Consider the following 24,390-nt stretch of genomic DNA (forward strand, 5'->3'; position numbering starts at 1 on the left):
AGCATTTAGGTCAGTTCTTGATCTTATAAGTATAAGTTCCTGTTTAACGTTTAATATAATTTTATTATAATCCTCAGCGAACCCAATTAAAATCTTAAGAGGAATGCAGACATTAAAATAGAAAGTACCTTTATTTGTACTGTCTTCTTTGAGAGTCAATAAACTACCTTTTTCACTCGTCCAGCCTGCATTAGTTAACATTTTAATGTCACTATCATTAAAAGACAGATAACCTTTCATTGTACTTGTAATTCCAACGTTTTTCACCCTATCTATTTCAACTCCACCGATTTCGTATCGTATTTCATCAAATAAATAAGCATATCCGTTATTAATGAATTTTGTATTTGTTGATTTAACCACCCCCTCGATGTAGAGAGTACTGTTGCAGGGATACGTATAGATATCTTGATGTTGGATTGGTATTCTAATTTCATCATTATTGTTGAATGAAGAATTAGCATATGGTTGATGTGCGTGTACTTCTATTTTATTTATCGATTCGTCAAAGTAAATTTGCTCTCTTACTTGTAATATACTACCAGCCATGTTTAATTTTTAAGCCTAATGATACTAAAAAGTCTCTATTACTCTTAGAAAGAGAACCTCTCTTCACGGTGTCCGGTGTAGAAATGTTCACGGTTTTCAAATACGGTATGTTCTTAACTGGGGTGAAGATCATAGGCATGATTACAAACGTTTAAGATGTAATGTTACTGTGATGGTTTCTTCACGGAAATTGATAGGTTTACCATTTTGATCAGTTATTTTAAGGGATATGTTATCAATCGTCCTTGTGTTGATTGGAAGATAGATTATATTGGCGGGAGTTTCAACTATTTTAAATCCTGGTGGAACAGTGGGAAAGAATGTATGTATCACATGACTTGGATTACTATTTACAAACGAAGACGTAATTATATTACACTCCACGTTTATAGTATTGACTTTTAAGACGTTTACCGTTCCATCCGACACATGAGTGAAAAACTTGTTTAATTTTCTATTTTTGAAACCTAATAAAGGACCTATTGAGTCTGAAGGAGTGAAGTCGATGTCTTTGGAACACTTTATCTCACTTTTTAACGTATTATTGTTTGGTTGAATTGTTATCAGTACATCATGATTAATGGGATACGCATTTTTGTATGATAAGCTAGTATCGATGTCAGTTTCTGTTTCACCTCTCTTATCTCCAAGAACCTTTCGTAAATACTTTTGCAAATCTTTAACTTCATATGATCCAGTAGGTATTTCTATACCCACCTCTTCATTTTTATCGGTAAGATAATAAAACATATTACACCCTTCCTCAACATTTGGAATTGAATTAAATGTTTCAAAATTGATGAACCCTAACACGTAATCTCGATCATTTTCTAGTTCAATTTTGGGGAATATTTCACAGCTTAAGAGTGAACTATTTCCCGAAATTACAAATAGGTGAGACATGTTGCTTGTACGATGGTCAAATAATGACTGAGATAGTTATTGGAGAATATTTTAATTACAATCAGACAGAAATTTCAAACACAACTGTCCACATATTTCAGTGTTAAAATTTTGATCCCTAACATAGTTATACAAAATAATACAGTTTTTTAAATAATGTATAACTTCCATTGGTGGTTTGAGGTTCCCAAAACTGTCGTAATACTTTGCATGTGATCCATCTTTACGTAAAGCGACCCAATGAGTCCCGGGCCCATCATCATCGTCTAAGTTTATGATTATCGCTTCTTTATTCCATGGATGCAAAGGCAGTTTATCCTTAGAGAATACTCCTCTAAAGTAAGGTATTTTCAATCGTTTAGCATACCTTTCCAAATCCAGATTGGTTAGTGCGTTTGATCTAAAAAAATACCCATCCCTTGTTTGTATGGTCTCAAATACAATCCTTTTCCTGTTTTAATCTTAACGTCACTTACATTTTCCTTTCTTGCTCTGTTAACTTCGTTTATGGCTTTATACACTGAGGTAGCTCCGCCGGCCAGACTTCCGATGGCAGACAGTCCGGCAAATAATGGCAACAGGAACGGTAACGCTCCTCCAGATTTGGGTATGGGTATGATTCTAGGTTTTTTTATTTGATCCTTTTTACCACCCCTCATCGCATTTCTTGCAGCTTTCAACGCTGCAGGAACCAATACCTTAAGTTCTTTGCTTTTACTCTTTTTAAGTTCGTTTTTAGCCGCCAGTATAGCATCCTTGAGGTGTTTCTTCTGTGTATTTCCATTCTTACTGTCATGTTTCGGACTCCTTTTCTGCCTTTTCTTTGTAACACTTTCTGACTTCGATTTCTTCATACCAGCACCGAGTTTAAGTTTTGCTTTCATAGCGTTCGTTACTAAAAAAGCGTTTACCTTTTCACCGAGTTTAGCGTCCGGAGCCGATACTCTCGTCCACGCCCTATCGGCCAGCAGCCTGTCAGCTTTGTGTCTACTCGTTAAATCCTTGTTCTGAGCGTATGCTATATCGTGTTCCTTGCAGTAACTATCAAGTGGATTGATACCTTTGTCGCCCCTTGCCAGACGTTTCTCCAATTTAGTACCAGCCCCACAAAATTGGTATCCACCCAACAGATGTGCCTCAAAAGGTAGGTTATCAATAAGCTTATTAATTAGACCTCCACCTCGTTTGAAGCTCAGAACCATACTGATGACCAGTCCTACTTGCTATTCAACTTACCTACCCTATCCCAAAAGTCGTCTTTATCATCATCTTCTGTTGATTTACTTTCTTTCAAGGTTTTTATTTCAGACCTAAGATAAGCTAAGTCATTTATCATTGCACTCATGACATCTGATATGGGCTTACCTTCTCTATTTCGGGACCTTGCAGTCAACGAAGAAGCTGGATAAAAAACCTTAAGCTTTTCATCAATACGTGACATATCAGAGTTTATCCTGTTTTTGAAAGCATCTAATTGTTTACGAGTCACAGGTGAATTTTCATTCTCGCTCGCTTTGACAACCAATTGAATATTATACTTTTTTAAATCTATGACACCATTCATATCAGGTTTAATATAATCCTTTATCATTTCCCTCAGTACCACTTCAACTAAAGTTGTATTGTTGCTTCGTACTGTTTCATCTACATATTCTTTGTTTGCAACATCATGTCTTTCAATTGGCTTTTTGACATTTGTTATTATTGAATTATTGATATTTACTTCACTTTTGTCATCAATGTATAAATACTTCTGCATGAGTGTTCTTGCCTGACCTAAAGTAATGGGAGAATAATTATTTATGGCTTCATTTATATTAATTATAAACTTTTTAAAGTTTAATTCTCCTTTTTCTGGTTTAATGAAGGATTCCACCGTCTTGCTAATTATTTGATTTACCCTAACTAATTCTTTATCTAGATAAAGTTTATTTATTGCATCAGAGTCATCGGTTGGATCTTTTTCAATTTTAAAAAAGCTCAATCGTTTATTCTTCATATTAATTTCATCATTGATACCAAAAGTCACACATTTTAAATTAATCTGTGAATTAACATAATTTTCGATGTATTGTTTAGAAACTACATCCGTTAACTCGGTAGGATCTCCAATATTGTTAATTCTCATTCTTTTAGCATTAAAATTGCCATTTTCATACATTAAAGTATTGCTTTTGAAATAATCGAGAGATATTGCATCTTTTCCATCTACAGGGTTTGATATATTTTTAATATTATGATTTTCGCAATCAATAATAAATTTCTTTCTATCAAACTTAATAGTATCTCGTAGTTCTTTGTCCATACTATTTTGAAAGTACCTCTTATTAACAACATCCATGTCTGATTCAGGATCATTGACATTAACAATTTTTCTCTTTCTTAAATTAACTTGTTTATCCTCTAACAATAGACATTTTGATGAAATATAATTTAAAGTAACGGCATCACTAGAATCGACAGCTTCCCCTACGTTTGTTAACCTTTTGTTTTCAATATTAAAATTTTGTTTATCAGTTAGCTTGAAACCTATTCCTGAAGGTCCTACTACAACGTTTTCTTTGGAAGTAAAACCTATATAACCTCCAAACTTGTCGATACTTGGTTTCATCGTCTTGAAAGTCAAACATCAAATGATGCTATTCTCTTATTTTGATTGATATAACTATGTTTTTATTCATGACGTAATATTTAATTGTGTATAAATATATATTTATATCAGATAAATGAAAGGGAGATAAATTAATCTGAAACAAGGTAGGTAATAAATAACACTGAACACAGATTGTATGTCAAAATAATTTATATTTATTTACAAACATATCAAAATTACAAATATACATAACAAATGTCAAATATAATTGTTACACTTACAAAATTATGAAAAAAAATCTATGTATTAATTTGAAGATTCAATGGTTACAGTAATTAAAAACATAAACAATCAAACTAAATAGATAAGTTAAGTTTACAGTTTTTTTCATTACAGTCATAATACTTTCTATTATTCCACTATTTACATAAATTTACTGTAAAGCTCAAATTACTTGATTTATTTGTAACTAGATAATGTCCCTTCTTACAATGACAGACACATGATTGTCAACAATTATTTCCTCTAATTTACAGTCCGGATCATCGTGATCTTCGGAACCACCGTTTAAGACCCAACACACCCTAGCAACCTTTATTAGGACAAGATCTGCGATGTGACTACAGTAATTAATGCTGAACGGCTCGTTTCCATGATTTATTAGGTTAACCCTGACTACGTCTGTATGGTTGGAGTCAATAGACGCTGGAGAGTCTAACTGTCACCCCGAAAGTTTCCGCTTGCCATGCTACCGGTCGAATTTGTCCTTCATAACCTTCAGGTATTCTAATTTTTATACCCGCAGATATGGTTTTTCTTTCTCCAGGATTTAAGGTTATAGTGTAAATACAGGAAGGGAAAAATGCGTGCAGAGGTATAGCAACCCGACCCATGTTCTCGTATTCAGGCATATTAAGGAAGCCCTCGTCAACAGAAAGTTGTTCGTACCTGACCGGTACAGTTTCCAAAAAAACATTATCTGACAAGTAAAAAACTAAATTAACTTACATACAAATCTAACAAATAATTTGAGCTTAACAAGAATCATTGGTCATTTTAGCTTTTTTTGCAATCAGTTCTTTGTGTAAATCAATTTTCCTTTTTTTATTCTCAATTAGTTTGTAATGGCCATATGCCATGGTATGGATATTATCATTTAATACAAATCTTTTATCATCATGAGACGATAACGCTAGTTTTCGTACTTTCGTTGTGTATACATCATGTTTCCTACTCCTAATTATATTCATTTCTTTGTACTGGTTTTGATTACAAAACAAAGCTCTCTCGTAGTCCTGAAAAGTTATTTCATTTTTAACAACACTTTTCTTTACACCCTTAGCACGTTTCTTACAATCATAATTCTTACTAAGAGTAGTATATAGCTTTGTCCTAAGACCAATGAATTTCTTTAGGGGAACTGATAAAGTTTCATCTTTCATAACACCAAGTCTTTTCTTATTATCGAGAGAGAAACAAGCGTGTGTTATTGGGTACTCACTAGTGTCAAAGTAATGTATATTCTCCTTGATTTGCTCATATACGTCAACTGAGTTTACATTTATAAGGTAACTATCCGTATCTGTATATAATAGTTCTACATTTCCTTGACCAAATACACGAGGAAAAATATCATAAAAATATCTATACATTACGATTTTGCTTAGTTCAAGAATAGCCATACCTACTGCAATGGGTTTGTTAAAATTTACTTTAGTTTTATTTAGATGAACTGCTATCAGTTTTTCTGTAAATATAGTTCTATCACGAAAATTAGGCTTAGCAATAAGCTTATCGAGCCTTTTAGTGCTACAAACTATTTCCATATTCATTCTGTTTCTTACGTTTTCCATACATTTGCCATAAACCGAATTGTTCATGAGTTTGAAAAACTCCTTTTCAAACTCATTTTGCGCATTTTTTCTAAATGTTGTGTTTTTTTCGATGTATCCATACAACCACTTAGACTGAACAAATTTCATACCTCTATGGATTTTAACCAAAACCAATCCATGCTCTACGGCCTGTTTTAACGCTTGGCTGTGAATTATGTAATTACGTTTAGGTTCTAAAGTTGTTAACAATTTTGAATGTTTACTACCTGGTGGTACTTTTCTTTGGGCGCAAAATGGTAAGTCGTTGTGTTGTTCATGTAGATGTGCCGGATAATCTAGATCTACCTCAAGTATAAACCCTACTTCATCATTTTCACCAATATCATTAATTTTATTTTTTACTTCATCAATTTCAACAGGGGTTAACCATTTAAAGTCCTTTAACGGTAAACTTTCTCCCATTGCAGCCCCATAAAGGTTATTTATATCTAGGAATAATATAAAGTTTGAATTATCAACTGTCCAGAGTCCCTGATCCATAGGTTTGACACCAGGTTGTGATTCCGAGTCAAGATTTGTTTCTGAAACTAAATACTTATTTGATGCCTCGCAGTAACGTTTAGTGCACATAGAAATACCACCACGAATACCAGCTTCTATGAACATGTACTGTTCATAGCTTGTTAACAAATCGATTTCAACTTTAGTCAATTTAAGACACGCGTCGAACGAAAGGCCAGGAGCTGTGAAATACCAACCTGGGTCCAAACCATAATTGGATTTACAAACTTTTCGGAAATTTTCAAATACATCGCTTAATAGTAACACATCAGTCTTAAGGTAGATATCAGAAAATTCTCCTAAGGTTTGACAGTTAAATTTGTTCCAAACCTCAACAGCCCTATTATAATCTTCTACAGCAACTTCTGACTTATTTAGAGAGCTGTAAAACTGATCAATAGAAGGCAAGCTAGTCTCATTAAATTTTTCCCAGCCATCTATGTATTCGTAGGGAAAACAGCCTTTTTTTGTAACAATATTAAGTTTATCATAACCGAAATAAGAAAGTGTTTCATTGAATTGATTTTTGTCAAGATTTTTGACTAGTTCATCAAGACTTCTAGACATAAATTTGTACGAATCAAGAAAACGAATTTCAAATCTAGCAGCAACTTTCTTTGATAAAGAGATATACCGTTCTTCTGTATTAGGGATTACCTTTATTTCCATTTCATCATAATCGAGACTTTTAATAATAAAATGGAGGTCATAATTTGACATATTGTGCAAGACTACGGGCAAAAAGTGTGGATTTTGATATGACAAGTTACAATTTGAATGACTTGCACCTCTAAATTTCCCTGTATTAGGGTCGTGATCTCTAACCCTTAAATTATCGGCAGTAAACTGTTCTTCACATATGTGACAGCAAGATGAACGTTCAAACATGTCCACTTCTTCATCCGTTAACTCCATAGGCAACTTATTTTTGTACGTCTCGTACACTTTAAGAGCTTCATCTCTGATCTTTTGGCAAAATACCTTCACAGCATTTTCTCCGCGAAAAAGGACTGGTTCTGATTTTTCACCATTACTTGAAACAACATAATAACAAAAACTTGATGGGTAGTGCTTTTGATAGTCAACAGTTGAAGAGGTAGATTGATTTTGCGTAGCATGTTTAGTTTTGCAGGTGTGGGAGTTCTTACAATTCGGTCTTTTACAGTTCAAACAGCATTGATTCAAATTTTTACAGTTGACTCGGAAACAGTTAATACAACATTCATTGGGATTTTTACAGGTAAAAGAATTGCAATTATTACATGGACTTTTTTGTATTAATATACTTTCAAAATCAGCATATACAATGTACGGGACTTGTTGTTGGTGTTTGAAATTTTTAAATTTAAGTTTACAATTATCTTCATTAGGCATTTCTACAGCAACAGGTTCATGATTGTTACATAGCTGTTTATGTACATCGAAGGTAGGTTTATCATTAAAATGGATTAAACATGATTTACAAACAAATTTTCTTCCGTTGTGGTTAGAGGTTTGCGCGCTTACTAATTTATCAAAGTTTTTAATCCACACATAGTGAGATGTTGTTTCATTTTTCAATAGTAATAAATCACGGTGATCATCTTTTTCTTGTTTTGTTACTTTAATAGGATATACAATATATTCCTCACTATTGTGTTTCTTTTCTATTCCAAATATATTTATAGACATATTGTTTATCTGTTCAAATTTAGGTATTGACTTAAGTTTTACAGGATAGTTAATACAGTCCCAGTCATACGCTGCATTCATTTCTGCATTATCAATATAATTGCGGACTCTTTGTGGATTACGAGGTACATTTTTCGCCCATATACTATACTTGAAGCAATAATCATCCTGATTCTTTACATTTACAACAGCTTTCTTGTTTGCAATGAAAGCTGGTAAGGATATATGTTTACATCCTCTTAATGGATAGTATTTATTAATTCTTAGTTCCAGCCCTATAATACTCTTTAGACTCCATCCTGAACCTTTACCTTGGTGTTCTGATTGTTCTGTTAAAAGTTTATCAAAAGCGTTTTTACAATACGTGTTTAGATCTGTACCTAGTAGTATGGGCTCGTTTGCAGTCTTAAATGACAGTTCTTTGATTTCATCTTCTTCTCCTTCAGTTCTTGCATAGATACATTTTAAAATAATATTACATTTCAGAGTTTTCGACTTAAGAAGGTGTTCTTGAATTTTTGAAATAATCAAAGGTTTCGTGTGATATTTTAAAAAATTACCTATATCGATGTATCCTTCACCATTTGTTAAGTAATAGGTTTTAAGCCTACATTTTGCAGCAGACTCGGTCTCAATAATTGGCAAATAGCCCAATGTATTTTTTAAATGAGTGTTACTTGCAGGGTGATTGTCAGATTCTCTGTACCACGTATTACATGGTTTACAAAATTTGAGTTTAATCGTTGCAAGATAGTTTTGCATCGTTAACAGATTACAATAGAATAGTAATTTATATTTGACAATGATATGGAGTATTTCTTATTCAAATTATAAAATGTATTTTTCTATAATTGGCTAGTCCCTACGATGAATTGTACTATAGTAATTGATGGTTTTTCACTATCTCTTACTATTGATGATCTTCGAGCGCAGCTCAGCCAGGCGTCTGGTTTGAGCCAACGTGAGGTCTGCCGCAGCGGAGATTATTGTCACTGCCCCAGCATACTCCCCAAACCTGGCCTGGAGCGATGTGAGCTTCACACAATACGGCAGCCGTACTCTGTATGTTTGGTCATCCCTCCGTTCAAACTTAAACAAACATGTAAAATAAAATTAATTTATAATATTTTTAAAACGTGTGTTAAAATAAATTAAGTGCTGTTATCTTCTGTACCTTATCTAGAAATATATCAAAGTTTAGTTATAGGTTTAGTCATAAGTTTAATTTATAGGTAAAAAAATAATTAATCAACCTAAACATTAATTAACAAAGAAAATAATGATGAACATGAAACGATAAATTAAAGCCTTCTTGTTCCATACAATGACAATTTAGTTTTTTGGGCAATCATTTTTGAAATAATCATAATTCAAAATGTAGATATAAAAATAGAAATTGACATTGATAATTTAATTCATAAGTATGATTATTTAATTTAGGGTATTATTACTTGCAAATAAGTTTAATATACAGTGTATTTATCAGATAGTGATATAACATATCATCACTATTGAATCTTAGGTGAATTTGGTTGAAAACATTTTAAAGATATAAAGTATAACGTTTATAAATCTAAAGTTTTTTATCAATAATATTTTTATTTTTTTCCTACCTGAACATTAGGTTGAGGGAACACTGCCTTCAAGATAATGTAGAGGTCTTCAAGACTCTCCAGGCCTGATCCCTCGACGATGGAAACGTCCCAGGTGGAGGGTGTGGTCAGCGCGTTGGAGGAAGACATGATGATAATGATTTTGTGTGCGCGAATTATATATCTATATATATACTGATAAGATATGACGTCTTTGACCTTAACCTCCACACGTGGTATTTACGTTATCAGACGGAAGTCATTAAACACACACGCTGCAACGCTGCACTTTGTAATGGTTACGCAAATTATTATGTTTTGATAAACTAATGCTGCATCCATGATAATCCCTATCAAGAGTTTTTGCACGCCACGATAAGCCTTGCATCATCAAGGATAATTATCAGCTCAGCGCTAAATATTTATTTAAATATACAAACAGTAGTTTTATGATATAAATGAATTTCAGATATAAATGTACAAATATCCTTATTAAACAAATTGTTTTCATGGTAAACAACGTCATCGTTAAATGACATGCCATAAAAGCGCTTTTAAGTCCACCATAAGTGTTTTTAAATTAATTTATTAAGATATTATTATTTATCCATTATTTCTTACATAAGGCTAACAATTTAACATTCTATTTACTCCACACATTTGGAAAACTATCTACACTCAACACTAAATGGCAGAAGCGAGAAGCGTTTGTCAGTCAAACGTTACCACCTTAAAAATCGAGTTTTAAATAAAAATATTTATAATACATCTTGTCGTACGCCCGACATCAGGTAACAAACACCCTTCCAAACCGACACACCTCCGACACCTTTCCCGTGTGCCAGCCTCCGCGGTGCCAGCTCTCTCAACCGTCCACCCCGACACGCCGACGGAAACTTTCGACACCGTGTGCCAGCTCTCTCACCGTGCCAGCTCTCTCACCCATGTACGTTCTCCCCGTGCCAGTTCTCTCAGCCGTTTAATAACACGGTGGTGCTAGCTCTCTCATTTTTACCCTACTGGTATAATAAGGGGAAACATTATCTTACTACCTATTTAAAATGTTTTAACTATAAAGGTTCCCTTTTGCTGGTTTGAAAACACGTTCTATTTTATCAAGACACATTCAAGCCAAATTTCATAAAAATTGAACCAAAATATATTTGGACCAAAATTACTCGAGTTGTTGTGTTTATAAACACGATATGAATGCATACAAATTTGAAAAAAATCAGTTTTTTGTCTCTGGAGACATTAAAACGAACAAGTATATCGGTCCCAGGTCTAGGTAATAGCCACCATCTAAGGTAATAGCTTCTTCCTTTGCGATAAATTCGCTAACAAAACATTTCACCATTCCTCATTTAAGTTGTGAAGCAGAGTCTATGTAAAGGCAAAATCATCAAACCAAGCTGTTTAGATAAAGACATTATTCAAACTCATAGTAGGACCACCAGCTATGAGTTGCTACCTTACGCGGAAGTTTCTTAAAATTATAGAAACATCTTACCTCCAAAAATGTGGAGTATATCCAGGGCAGTTTTCTAGTCTATCGTTGCGTTTGCCATCGAAAATATCTGAAACATAAACAAAATTACGTGAAAAAGCAAATGAAAATGAATTCTTGACTACTTTTAGTCTAGTTACTATTGCCATAGTTTGTTTGAAAATTGTACCGATTTTGTTGTAAAAAGGCAACAAATCAATACAGGGTAACGCGAAGAACAGTCAGCTGGTTTAAACAATAGATCAGTATAGACCAGAATGCACCACGCACTAAAGTAGGAGGGGGAATAAGGTCTAGCCGGATGGTCACTTGCTTCCAGCAGTCCCAGTTCCTATCCAAATCTCATCGTAGCTAGTTCGGTAAAATTGTTTTTCGTTCGTGGAAATTAAATTCACTTCGCGGCGTTTGGTCGGGCAATCTTATTTTTCCTTAAAATCGTACAGCCTATATCCCTAAGGGATATAATTGCCCCGCGATTGGAAATTAGTATCAGTGTCATTGTCAGAAAGTGAAAAAGTTCGTTACCGGCCAACGCAGTTCCGCCATTTGAAAATTACACGTTCGTTTCACGAGTTCAATTGATCGCGTCTTGTAGAATACCGGCTAGTTACATTTCCCAATCCCTTCCCCTTTATTTGTGTTATATTTGTGGACGTCCAAACTGTAAGTAATTTGTGTTATTTATTTGTTAATTTAAGATTTCAGTGAGTCGCACTTTTGAAAATTTTTCCTGTCTTGTTTTGTCATTTCATGTAGAGTAAGCACATGTTCACAGGTTCAAATTCAATCACTGATTTTCACATCCATTCATATTGTAGCAATCCGCTTTATTAATTAGATTGTAACAACCCTATAGTATTAAGAATAAATAGGTAAAAATGTTTTTATAGGGCAATTCAGAGTTATTTAATAAGATTTTTATAGTGTTGGAATTTTACACAGAGTCATTGTTAATTTTCATTGTTGAGCAAATGGTACAATTCTTTTAAAGAGTGTCACAGTCAGTATCTTTTGGGGGAAATAAATTATTATCAGAGAAGGGAGCAGGTAGCTGGTTCGATTGATACGGAGGTGTTGTTGGAAGTTGTGCCAGTTTGAACATAGATGAACCACCAAAGTGCCAAATTAGCTATAAAATAATAAAGCAACATTCTGATAAACATTACTACGATTGAATACAATATTGTTCAATCAGTTGGACTGCGAGACGACCTTCGTTTTTAATCGTTGGCCAACGAAAGGATTTGCTTGGTACAGGTCATCTCAACCATTAGATTAAATACCACTCTTCCATTGATACTTTCGAGATCGGTGTGAAACCGCACCATACCTCCCCTTTGATAAATCCATTCAACAGTTTCAATAAATTTCCAACTGATTGTGTATCTCTAGGTCATTTTTACTTGAAAGAACACAACAACGACTGTAATCTGAAATAAGTGTATTATTAAATTCTGTGCAATAAATTCAAATTGTTACTCACTTCTAGTTCTCAATAACCTTGGTATTTTAGCATACGCAATAGTAATTGATAAACAAAAGGAAATTCAGTAAATCATAAGCCACTACAAAAGATTCACCTTTTAAGTGCAACACTAGTCACTAGTGTAGTAGTGAGCAAGTAAATTCAGTGTAGAATTAAGACTGGTAAATTGATCTCATTAAAGGTATTACTTTATTGGAAGAACTACAAACAGTGCCAGGGGCGTCCCCTAAGGACCTTTGGGGAATATTTATATTTTGCAGGGTCCACTCATATTTTTCAATAACATCAAGCTTCCACTGCCAAAAAGCTCTGTCTGATATTTTTATTTTCTAGAGTTCTTCCAACCTAGGGGCAACCAACATTTGTAAAGAATTCATTAAAGAGCATTGCAAGGAGTAAATATATTTAAATATAATATTTAAATATATGAGAGTCAAAGTCTGAGTTTTTTTTCTTTACAAAATTATAAAACATACCGTACTTGAGCACTCCCATTCTGCAAAACGGTGAAATATTGTAGAAATATTTTAAACGTGTTCACACAAATGCATATTGCATATTAACGCCATTCAGCACAATCACGAACAACACAACGTCTATTCAATGAAAATTATCTCAATTTTAGTTTAGAAACACTAGATCACTGTAAATAACGCATCAATAAACAACATCGACATATACGAACAGCTGGTTCATAGCGATACAGTAATTATCTATACGCAGGAACACATCCAACCAGACAAATGGAAATGCACTTATAGTCTGCAGGTTTGCTGGGGGTATCTATTATACGAGTAACGTTTGCGCACAATGATTTCAAAAACGGCCCCTATGATTTCCTCCAAATCGTTAAAAATATGTTAGTTTTAGGCTAAACACAATATCAATGCTAGGTATGTTCTGAGAAAAATTGTCTTTTGTTAAAAAGTTAAATTTATATTTTAACTAGCTGTAACCCGCGGGCTTTGCCCCGTTTAACTTCTTAATTTTCAAGATGATCTCGTTTGCATGGCTCAATCACGTCCTGGTTGAAGTTCGTTCGCTACGCTCACTCACCTTTAGGTTGGAGCTCGTTCGCTACGCTCACTCACCTTTAGGTTGGAGCTCGTTCGCTGCGCTCACTTTCCTTCAGGTTAGCTTGTTCGCTACGCTCACTTGCCTTCAGGTTGAAGTTCGTTCGCTACGCTCACTCACCTTTTGGTTGCAAATTAGCTGTTGTCATAAATGTAAAAGAAATAATAGTGCTGCACCCTGTTGGTAATCCTTGTAACTTTAATGCTATTGAACATCATAGAACAGAACCAACTTGTTTAATTGAAACAGCTGTTAAGATTCATTAATTCCATTTCTCATAAGGTTAACACGGGAAACTCCAGAGCCACTGGGGCGGAGCCCGGAAGGATTTTTGGGATAAAAATATGCCTATATGTTAATCGGGAATATGAGCTATCATCATGCCGAATTTCAGCCCGATCCGACCAGTATTTTTGCGTTCACTTGTCACAAACATACATCCAAACTTTCACATTTATAATATTAGTAAGATATTCTTAACATTTATTAGTCAATTAGCTATGGCAGTTTTGCAAAAATGTAAACAAATGTAACATATGCTTGTAACAAAGCATCTACAGTTCAGTTGCAAATTACTAAATACAGTACAGTACAAAAGAAAAGAACATCCTATGAATGCTATTAAGCTTTGATTATAATGCACTTGAGGTGTATGATAGTTAGCAATGGGGTAATTACGACTGTTCATAAACGTTAAGTCTTTTACCGCAAAACATTATACACTAATACTGGACCATAAATCCGACGAAAAGCCAAGAACTTTTTGTAGTTTTTGACAAAGCACCACCTGAATAGGCGCGTTTTCATACGATCCCTTAATTAATTGGTTGCGTCGTTCCACGATGCCAGTGTCTAACACATTACAACAATAATGGTCAACAGATGAAGTTCATCGTATAAGAGTTCAATATAAATTGTGCATCCCTATGAAAGAGTTTGTTAGCTTATTAAGAATGAGGGAATGTCTACCAAAGACGATTTAACTTTAATTAATTGTAGCACAACAGAAAACGAAGAGGATTTACAGTTAAAACTAATAAGTTATATGGTTTAATAGGTTAACTAGAGTTCCTAATTAATATTTTTTCGTAACTACCAATACAATATTATCTTAAGCTAAGATTAACTTAAAAACTTATGAGCAGATCCAAGGTTGAGACAGAATCTTACTTATTTACCATAATCAATTACACAATCTTATAACTATTAATCTATACTATTATATAAAAATCTAATGGTGTCTGTCTGTATGTGTATTACTAATAGGTGCAAAAGCTACTGTACAAATTGGACTAAAATTTTACAAAAATATAGTTACCATACCAAGGACCATTATAGGACTATTTAAATTTCGATACTGACCGTAGGCTTTGCCCCTTTGGCTTTAAAAGTTGTGAGGTGAAGATTTTAAAAGTAAATATTGATTGGTCTCCATAGCTGCGATGAGAACACTTAGAATGTTTGTTTACATTTGCTTTGTCATTTAAATGTAAACAAGAAGAACTGCTAAACTGCATATTTCAAAATTTCAGACAGCTGATACAAAGCAATTAAATATAATATTTTCCATAACTATGAGGCAGGTTTATTTTAATCTAACCTTTTATCATGGATTATTTATTCTAAAACTAAGTCAATGATTATATGAAAAAAGATTCTATAACCGTTGCTGTATCAACTCCGGCTCTGTTTTGAATTTTTTTTAAGCGTCTAAGTTATGAAAATAATGTTATTAATGTGATTTGATGGAAACAGTATGAAAATTACAATGTATAGATATTTTATATGAATTTGGAGGCTACTTAAATAAATTCTAACTCCTTAACATGTGTTAGATTAACTTGACATAACTTGCACATCACATTGGTTTTTATATGTATATTTAGGTAAATTAAGTTATTGTGTTTTGCTAAACCTATGCATACATTAAACTAAAGAATATCATCAATAACTAAATTGTATTGTGTTGGTTTTTTTTTATCTGTTGCATATGCGTAACTATAACTAATTATCAAATGGTAATACAAAATACTCTTATTTTATCTTAACATAGCTTTCAGTTCACATTTACTTTATTTGATACACTTATTATTTGTGTTTTGCCACACCACTGATTAAATTAAACCAAGGAAAATATCATAAAACTAAGTAGTACAAAGTGTTCTTTTTTTTTCTAAAATCAATGAAATATCTGTTACTATGTTTACTTTATGGTAAGTGTGAAAATGTAAAGCCAATGGACGATGGAACTGATTAAAAGAACTGGTTTGTATATTAAGTTGTTTGTTGATATTTTTGTAGAGTAGAATCAGAGATGCAATGAAACATACTGTATTTGCTGTTAAATTGTTTAGGCATTGATGCTTTGATAATCATATTAGTTTTGTCTGCTGTCTTTAATGCTAAATAAATTTGTTAAAAAAATTTTATAGTACCTATAGATATAGTTTCTTTAATGTTTAAAAGACTGTATTGAAAAGGCATAGCAATATTTCTAAAGTTTATGGCAGCTGACTTAGTTTGTGCTAATGATTTATTGTGAGTGAAGAAACTGAAGATGGAAGGATTTGTGATTTAATATAAAGAAGAGTGACATTTAAAAAAATGTTCATGTAAATTTAATAATTAGTAGTATCTTCAAAATTGAAATTTAAAATGTCAATAATAAATAAAAAGATATGTTACTAAGGGAGATGAAATGGTGGTATCAACTGCTTACCAGATTAAAGTCATAACTTAAACGTTTCTATTTGGGCCATAAAAGTTGAATTTTGTTTCTAAAAGCGTTGGGGGATGTGTAACTATTATATGCAACAGATGTAAAGATTAAAATGTTTCTATTTTGTGTCCTCTTCCCGTTGCAAAGCACGGGTACAACAGCTAGTAACATACTAAATGTTACGAAGACTCTTTCACCTTCTTCTACCTACTTCCACTAATAAACATAAGCGTTAGGCTACTATGTTATTATTATTGATTTAAATAAATTGTATTATTCGGATCATGCCCGATACACCACAATACTTACTTATACTTTACTTTCTTATGAAATGGCGACCATACAATGTAGGTATTTTAAGCCAAGTATGAATGGAGATGAGTGTAGGATGAGTGGCGCGATCTTGTAGTCTTGTTAGTGACTAAGGCCGACACTCCTTAGAAACAGCTGTTAATTAATAGCCCAAACAGCTAATGGCAACTAAGGGACCTACAGTTTATGGTGGAATCCGAACCACATTTTTTCTTTGGTATATACGAATTGGTCTAATTATCAGGATAGTACTGCGGATAGTCGTAGTACTCACTAGTGCGGACGTTAATCCACACCAGGGAGTATCGCATCCACAGTGCATGCCTATAAATATCCACAATCCGTGACCTCCAAGTAGCTGGATTACAGGACGACGCCACCCGTCAATATGCCACAATCTACCTAAAGAATTGTAATAAGAAAATTTTATATCTATACAATAATATATCTATATCTATACAATATATGTATACAATAGGTTCAAAAATGATACTATAAATGATAAATTATTACACACGTATATATACTCGTATTTTTTAACTCACAGTCATATTTAATGTGTTAATATATTTTATTTTTTAAGTTGGTAACACCCTCAAACACATCAGAAACTAAGTAAATCAAAATAATAAAATCAGCTGATTACAACATTCACAGCTTTCATTTACTGTTTATTTTTACACTAGCAATGTCGTTTGAAATAAACTACTATAGAGTTAATAAATTAGTTTCGACTGTTAATTGCTAACACACATAATGGTTTCTAAGTCAGATATCGAAAATAATGCTGATTCTGCAAAACGCATATCTTCTAGCTTATCAATGGGCGATGTTAGTTACTATACCAAAGACACTCAGCCGGAGAATATCAAGTCCAACTCGCGGGAAGAAGTGACTTACAGAAAAGCGGCGAAGACAGCGAGCAGTTCCAAGTTTTTCGTCAGCGACACTTTCGACAGTCTGGACTACACTCCGATCACCAACCAGTTGGAACTCGCGAGACAAAAGATGCAAACATTCGGTTCCCTCATGGTAGAAGACAGTCTGCGCCTGTTTCTGTTCGTGGTTGCTGGAATTGTCACAGCTGTCATTTGTGTCTTCATGGAGTTTTGCATTCACTCGATAGGACACTGGAAGTACGGGTGGTTCAACACATACATCATGGACAGTTTTGAGACACATCCGTACGAGCTTGTGTCAATAACACTTGCAAGATTCGTGTCAGTGTTGGTGCCAGTGATGTTGGGGACGGCGCTGGTGGTGTTTATAGCTCCGTACGCTGCGGGAGGAGGCGTGGCTCATTGTATTGCCTACCTCAATGGAATCAGAGTTCCCAAGATCCTCAGTATGCGGGGGTTGTTCGTGAAGCTGTTCAGTACGATATGCACGTGTGTCTCAGGTCTCGCGGGTGGTAAAGAAGGTCCGGCGATGCACATCGGTGCGATCATAGGAGGAAGTCTACCGTCTTGTCTGCCTTGGCTGCAGTTCAGGAGCGACCAGGAGAGGAGGGACCTCGCGGCCGCTGGGTTTGGCGCGGGGATAGCTGTAGTCTTCGGCGCTCCTATTGGAGGGATGCTGCTGGCGTTGGAGGAAGGCGTCAGCTTCTGGGACATCGGCCTCATGTGGAAGATGTACTTATGCTGTATCGTCTGCTACGCTGTGGGAAGCGTCGTCTACTCCATCATCCTTGGCGTGGACGTTAGACTGAACAACCCTGAACTATCCACCTTGGGAGCGATTTCCACGACCATAACTAGATACGAGTTGTTCGAGATCATACCTTTCTCTATAGTCGCTATTATTGGAGGTCTTCTAGGAGCGTTACTAATAAAGATACACATTTACGTGTACACGTGGCGTCATAAGTTCATCACCGACAATAAAAGAAAACTTTTACTATCATTTGTTGCCTCCATTATATTGACTTTGGTACAAGACGTGTCTATAAGGTGTTTACGCCATTGTTCCCCAATGTCGGACGAAGAGATGGGAAGACTCACGAATGACACAGACACTAAGCGCGCTCACCAGTTGTATTGCGGAGACGGTGAACATAGCGACATGTCCTTGATGTTCCAACAGACTCAAGCGGATATCCTGCGGAGCTTTTTCGGTAAAGAGATACTTGACACGAATTCCCTGATTTGGTTTTCGTTTGTTTATTTCTTCCTATTATGCATGACTTGGGGGTTGTCAATCTCGTATGGTGTTTTCGTCCCACAAATCATATTCGGCGCCGCCTGGGGTCGTTTGTTCGGGACTTTCCTCCAACATAGTTTCCCTGACACTCAGTGGCCTCATCCGGCCAAATACTCGTATATCGGCGCTGCCGCCCAGCTCAGCGCTACCGTGGGGAAAACCTTCAGTGTGCTCATGATAATGGTCGAAGCCTCAGGGAGCATCAACTTCTCCTTCCCCCTGATGGTGGTAGTCATCATCACCAAAGTAGTAGGAACTTTCTTCGTAGTTCCGATCTACCAGACACAGATGTTGCTACAAGGTCTACCGTTTCTCTACACCAAACCTCCACCATTGAGTCTGGACATCACCTCGTCTAACATCATGTCTCAATCGGTAACAACGCTGATTCAACCCCCCACTGTGCAAGAGATCCTTGATGTCCTCAAGATGACCAACCACAACGGCTACCCTGTGGTGGACCAACGCTCGAACCTACTGGGCCTGATACTTCGGCAGCAGTTGTTGGTCCTCTTGCTGTACAAGGCCTACAAGCTCCCTCCTCCGAAAACCATGAGGGAGATGTGCGAGTGTCTCCGGGTCTATCTGAAGCACGCCAGGAAGCGTTTGAATGATGGTGAGATCTTGGACAGCGTGCAGCCCAAGTACTACAACACCAAGGTAGACCTGACACCGTACTACGATGCCTTCCCCTCCACAGTGACGGACAACACTCCAGCTGTCAAGGCATACTGTGTGTTTCGCAACATGGCTCTACGTCATCTCATAGTCATCCACGACAACGTGCCCGTGGGTGTCATCACTAGGAAGGATCTAGCAAAGTTCCACACTTTCGAAAACTTCTTTAGATTGGGCGTGACGGAAATGCTGGTCAAATCTTAGCTGTCAATTAAATGTTTGATTGAGGATTTCATGATTTTTACCTAGTAGGTTTTGTTTTCTTACACTCAAATTAAAATACTTTAAATCGAAACATGTGTTTTATTAAAAACAAATTTTGGACTGTATGATTTATTTAGGTAGATGATTTATTTATGGTAGAATTTATATTTTGAATTTGAATTTCGTTTGAGTGAATTGAATGTGTTTAAGAGGTAAGTGCAGCATTTTCTGATTTCTTAACATGTGAAATTAATGTGTCCTTTATCACACACAGATAATAAATTTAAAGCCAACAACTTTCCAGAGTATAGCTGTATGGCAAAATAAAAAGTTTTGTTCCGTTCAAATGCTTTGTTTAAAACAAATCCTATACATGTTCAGAGATAAAACGCACGATGTTTATGAAGCTGGAAACGTTGTACATAATACTTCACTTCAGAGACTTCACAGGTCACAGTAATTACTGTAGACCTGTAACACGTAACTGTTTCAAGGTTACAAATTAGGATCGTCTACTGCGATCGATCACATTATGACCTTGAGTAATTCCTAACCAGCGTTCAGGTTGTGGCTTCAACTTCTGAAACATCCAGGTTAACTTTGTATACTGATAAGGTAGAGTGTTTTACTATAGTGTTTTATCAGTATAGTTGTCACAACTCCAGTGACATTTTGTTTGTAGGTTTGGTTACAACCCAGAGGAGTAGCCACTCTACTACACCACAGGACAAACTCTTATAAGGGTCCGTCCAAACCACTAATAGTTGTTTAGGTATGCCGGGGATTGAACCCGTCTGCCCCGCGTTGATATCCGAGACGCTACCATTAGGATAGTAATACACCCTAAACCAGTTATCTATTTGTTTAAGATTCTTTTCACAAACATGATTCTGTTAAAATAGCATTATTCAAGAGACTAACCTCCTACATTTCAGTAGTATACGTTGTGTTAGTCAATATCTTTAGTTCCTAGTTCATTTAACCATACATCAAACATCTTCAGGAGTCGAGTTTTTCTTCCTTTTAATTTCAGTGTTTTTAAACCTCGTTTAACCAAATAAAACTATCTAATCATAAAGATAACCTCGTACATTAGTTATATAACTAAACATTAAAGCGCAAATCATAAAACTAGCCCAGAAAATAATAGAAACTAAATTTCGTCGACACTAGAGCGCCCAGTGAACATTAACATGAAAAACAAGCTCCATACTTTACAATGGGATGAGAAGTATTCTGTTGGTCTATGTTTTAACTTATCTCGTTCTTCAAGTTCTTTTCGACATCAACAGACGAAATATACTCGATCATTACAGCGAGGACAGCTGCCTACTCATGACGTCAACTTGATCATAAAACCAGAAACGTAAATTAAAGTTTAAACCAACGTCGCCTCCCACAAGTCACCTTTCATCGCCCTTGTGTGGTCTTGAGATCTACCGTAACATGGAACTGGAAACCTGTTCGGAAGCTGGAGCTGGATGCTGGGTTTATCTTCAGTGGCTATAAAATTCTTCGTCTACTCCGTAAATCTTGAGGCTTTCAACGCATTCCGTCTAGAGGCATCCGAAGGAGCGTCTGAATGATATCTTGCTTTGCCCGGATTGTGTAAAACGGTAACTATGTTGCGCGAGGACACATTGTTACGTCTTTATGATGCTACAAGTAGACAAGTACCTAAGAAAACAATGTGTAAATGCATTTTGTCAAAGTAAAAACACGTAGTTTGAGTACTAGGACATTAAGATATTTGGGAACTTAATTAAAAATAAAATACTCCTACGAAAACATAAATTCAAATCAATTCTTTGAGACAGCGAGGCAAAATTTGGTGTGTATTCTATCCTGAATATGAATGAAGAGTAGTGTAGAAAGGAGTGAGATTATCTGTGTAGCGTTTGTTGCTGACTACGACCAGCTGTTCTTAGCCAGGACCAAGTATTAAATGCTCAATAATCAAGGACATCTGATATTGCAGTGAAGTGCAATAAACCTTATTTAGAAAGACAGGTTTTAATTCTCGAATATAATATCGTTGTTTATTTATGTTTATTCCCAAAGATCAATTGTCAATCATTGAGATGGGGACGCCACCTATGTGCCTTTCAACCTAAATATGGGCGGAGGATGAGTGCAGAGTCTTATGTCTTGTAATACTTGCTAAGTTAGCAAGTATAGCTTTGTTACTGACTAAGATCAGCTGTTTCATAAGGCATGATCATTTATTTAAAGCCCAATGATCAGAAACAGCTGGATCCAGTTCCAAACCATCAAAAAGCGTTTGATCTTTCTCAGGATCGATCCAACAACCTTTCGATTGATAGGCGAGCACTGCAACCACCCTACTACCATAGACTAACCAACTAAGGGAGTATGTTTTATCTATGCTACTACCCAGTCACTCATTCCTAACCCAAAATCCTGAGGATCGTAGCCACGAAAACCAGCTCTTAGACCATATGAAACTGTCGGAACCAACAGTAGTAGGATAAAGGAAGTCATAAGAAAGGCCTAATCCATCCTGCATCTATTTGATTTTCAATTGTTGTTTCAAATTAGAAAGATATATTTTAAAGAGCATCCTTGTTGAGCGGAGCGAGCGAAGCTCTTTGAGATCGGACCTTATGCAAACTATGTAATCAATTAACTCAATAACGGCTGAACATATTGAATCCAAACTTACCAGGCGTATTTCGACAAATATTTTTGATGTTTCGAAACAAACAAATTTCAATTTGATGATACCTGTACAATTTAAGACTGACATAAAATTTGCAATGTTTAACATGAGTCTTATGAGTTGCCATGATGGTAACGAGATAACAACGTAGATGTAAACAAAGAATCGTAGCGTATGCGACTCGACATTCTGTACCCACGGGCACCTCAGCTTGCACGTGCACATATGGCCTACTTTATTTACAAAAGACAGTACAGAAGAAAAGGAGTCCGATGAATACCATTAAGCGTTGATTAACAATATACCGATTCGCATAATTTCTGGCGGCCTTACTGAATTATTCCAAGCAGATTATTTCTTTTAATTGTTCTTATTAGTTTTGTGGTAAATATTAGTCCGGAGTGTGGTAACTGTTTATGACGATTAGATTAAGGTATCTGTTATCCTAAAATGCTATGGGAAGGGAGGGAAACAGGTCCGCGACGTAGGAAGTCGTGAAGGAAGCAGTAAAGGTGAGTGGTCCGGAGTGTGGGAACTGTTTATGACAATTAGATTAAGGTATCTGCAATCCTAAAATGCTATGTGAAAGGAGGGAAACAGGTCCGCGACGTAGGAAATGGTGAAGGAAGTAGTAAAGGTGAGTAGTCCGGAGTGTGGGAAATGTTTATGACGATTAGATTAAGGTATCTACAATCCTAAAATGCTATGGGAAGGGAGGAAAACAGGTCCGCGGCGTAGGAAGTGGTGAAGGAAGTAGTAAAGGCGAGTAGTCCGGAGTGTGGGAACTATTAATGACGATTAGATTAAGGTATCTGTTATCCTAAAATGCTATGGGAAGGGAGGGGAACAGGTCCGTGACGTAGGAAGTCGTGATGGAAGCAGTAAAGGTGAGCGGTCCGGAGTGTGGGAACTGTTTATGACGATTAGATTAAGGTATCCACAATCTTAAATGCTATGGGAAGGGAGGGAAATAGGTCCGCGGCGTAGGAAGTGGCGAAGGAAGTAGTAAAGCCGAGTAGTCCGGAGTGTGGGAACTGTTAACGACGATTAGATTAAGGTATCTATAATCTTAAAATGCTATGGGAAGGGAGGAAAACAGGTCCGAAACGTAGGAAGTGGTAAAGGAAGTAGTCAAGGCGAGCAGTACGGAGTGTGGGAACTGTTTATAAGGATTAGTTTAAGGTATCTGCAATCTTAAAATGCAATGGGAAGGGAGGGAAACAGGTCCGCGACGTAGGAAGAGGTGAACGAAGTAGTAAAGGCGAGCACTGTGGAGTCTGGGAACTGGAAACCAATTGTAACAGTTCGATTTCTGTATCTGAAATTGAAATACTGAAATGCTATGAGATGTGATGGAAAGATGTTCAAGACATAGGAAATGGTTAAAGAATTAGTAAATGCTAGTAGTGCGGAGTGTGGGAAATGTTGTTGGCAATGAGTATAATGTATTTAAAATACTAAAATGCAATGGAAAGAGATGACAACATGTCCACGAAGTAGGAAGTAGTAAAGTTTATCATCGCAGAGTGTGGGAACCGTTTGTGGCAGTTAGTATCTGTAATACTTAAATGCTATGAGAAGGGAAGGAAACAATGACGTAGGAAATGGTGAAGGAAGTAATAAAGGCTGGCATCGCAGAGTGGGGGAATGATTTTTCCCCGAGCAAAGCTCGGTCTCCAGGTACTTAGTTTATAAACAGTAAAAGAGAATATTCAAATTGAAAACTATAGAAACTGTATTTCCGAAGTAGGAATTCAGTATTTTCAAATATTATTAACGGTAGCCTATCCTAAATAAATACAGTGATTTGCTGGGCTTGCACACCAA

The 24,390-nt window shown here is 35.7% G+C and overlaps 2 protein-coding genes across 2 annotated transcripts in view; both read left to right on the forward strand.

Annotated features, from left to right (window-relative positions):
* LOC128996423 (coiled-coil domain-containing protein 124) overlaps nucleotides 1-24,390 on the forward strand; it is a 463,618-nt gene that overhangs the window by 121,025 nt on the left and 318,203 nt on the right. The window lies entirely within an intron of this gene.
* LOC128997451 (H(+)/Cl(-) exchange transporter 7-like) lies at nucleotides 17,559-19,883 on the forward strand. The gene has a single exon (XM_054423089.1). It carries the CDS (start codon nucleotides 17,559-17,561, stop codon nucleotides 19,881-19,883), a length of 2,325 nt encoding a protein of 774 aa, XP_054279064.1.

Source organism: Macrosteles quadrilineatus, unplaced genomic scaffold (genome assembly GCF_028750875.1).
Source record: "Macrosteles quadrilineatus isolate MER2022 unplaced genomic scaffold, UCM_ALF_1.0 Scaffold_6__1_contigs__length_79288215, whole genome shotgun sequence".
Classification (NCBI taxonomy): domain Eukaryota; kingdom Metazoa; phylum Arthropoda; class Insecta; order Hemiptera; family Cicadellidae; genus Macrosteles; species Macrosteles quadrilineatus.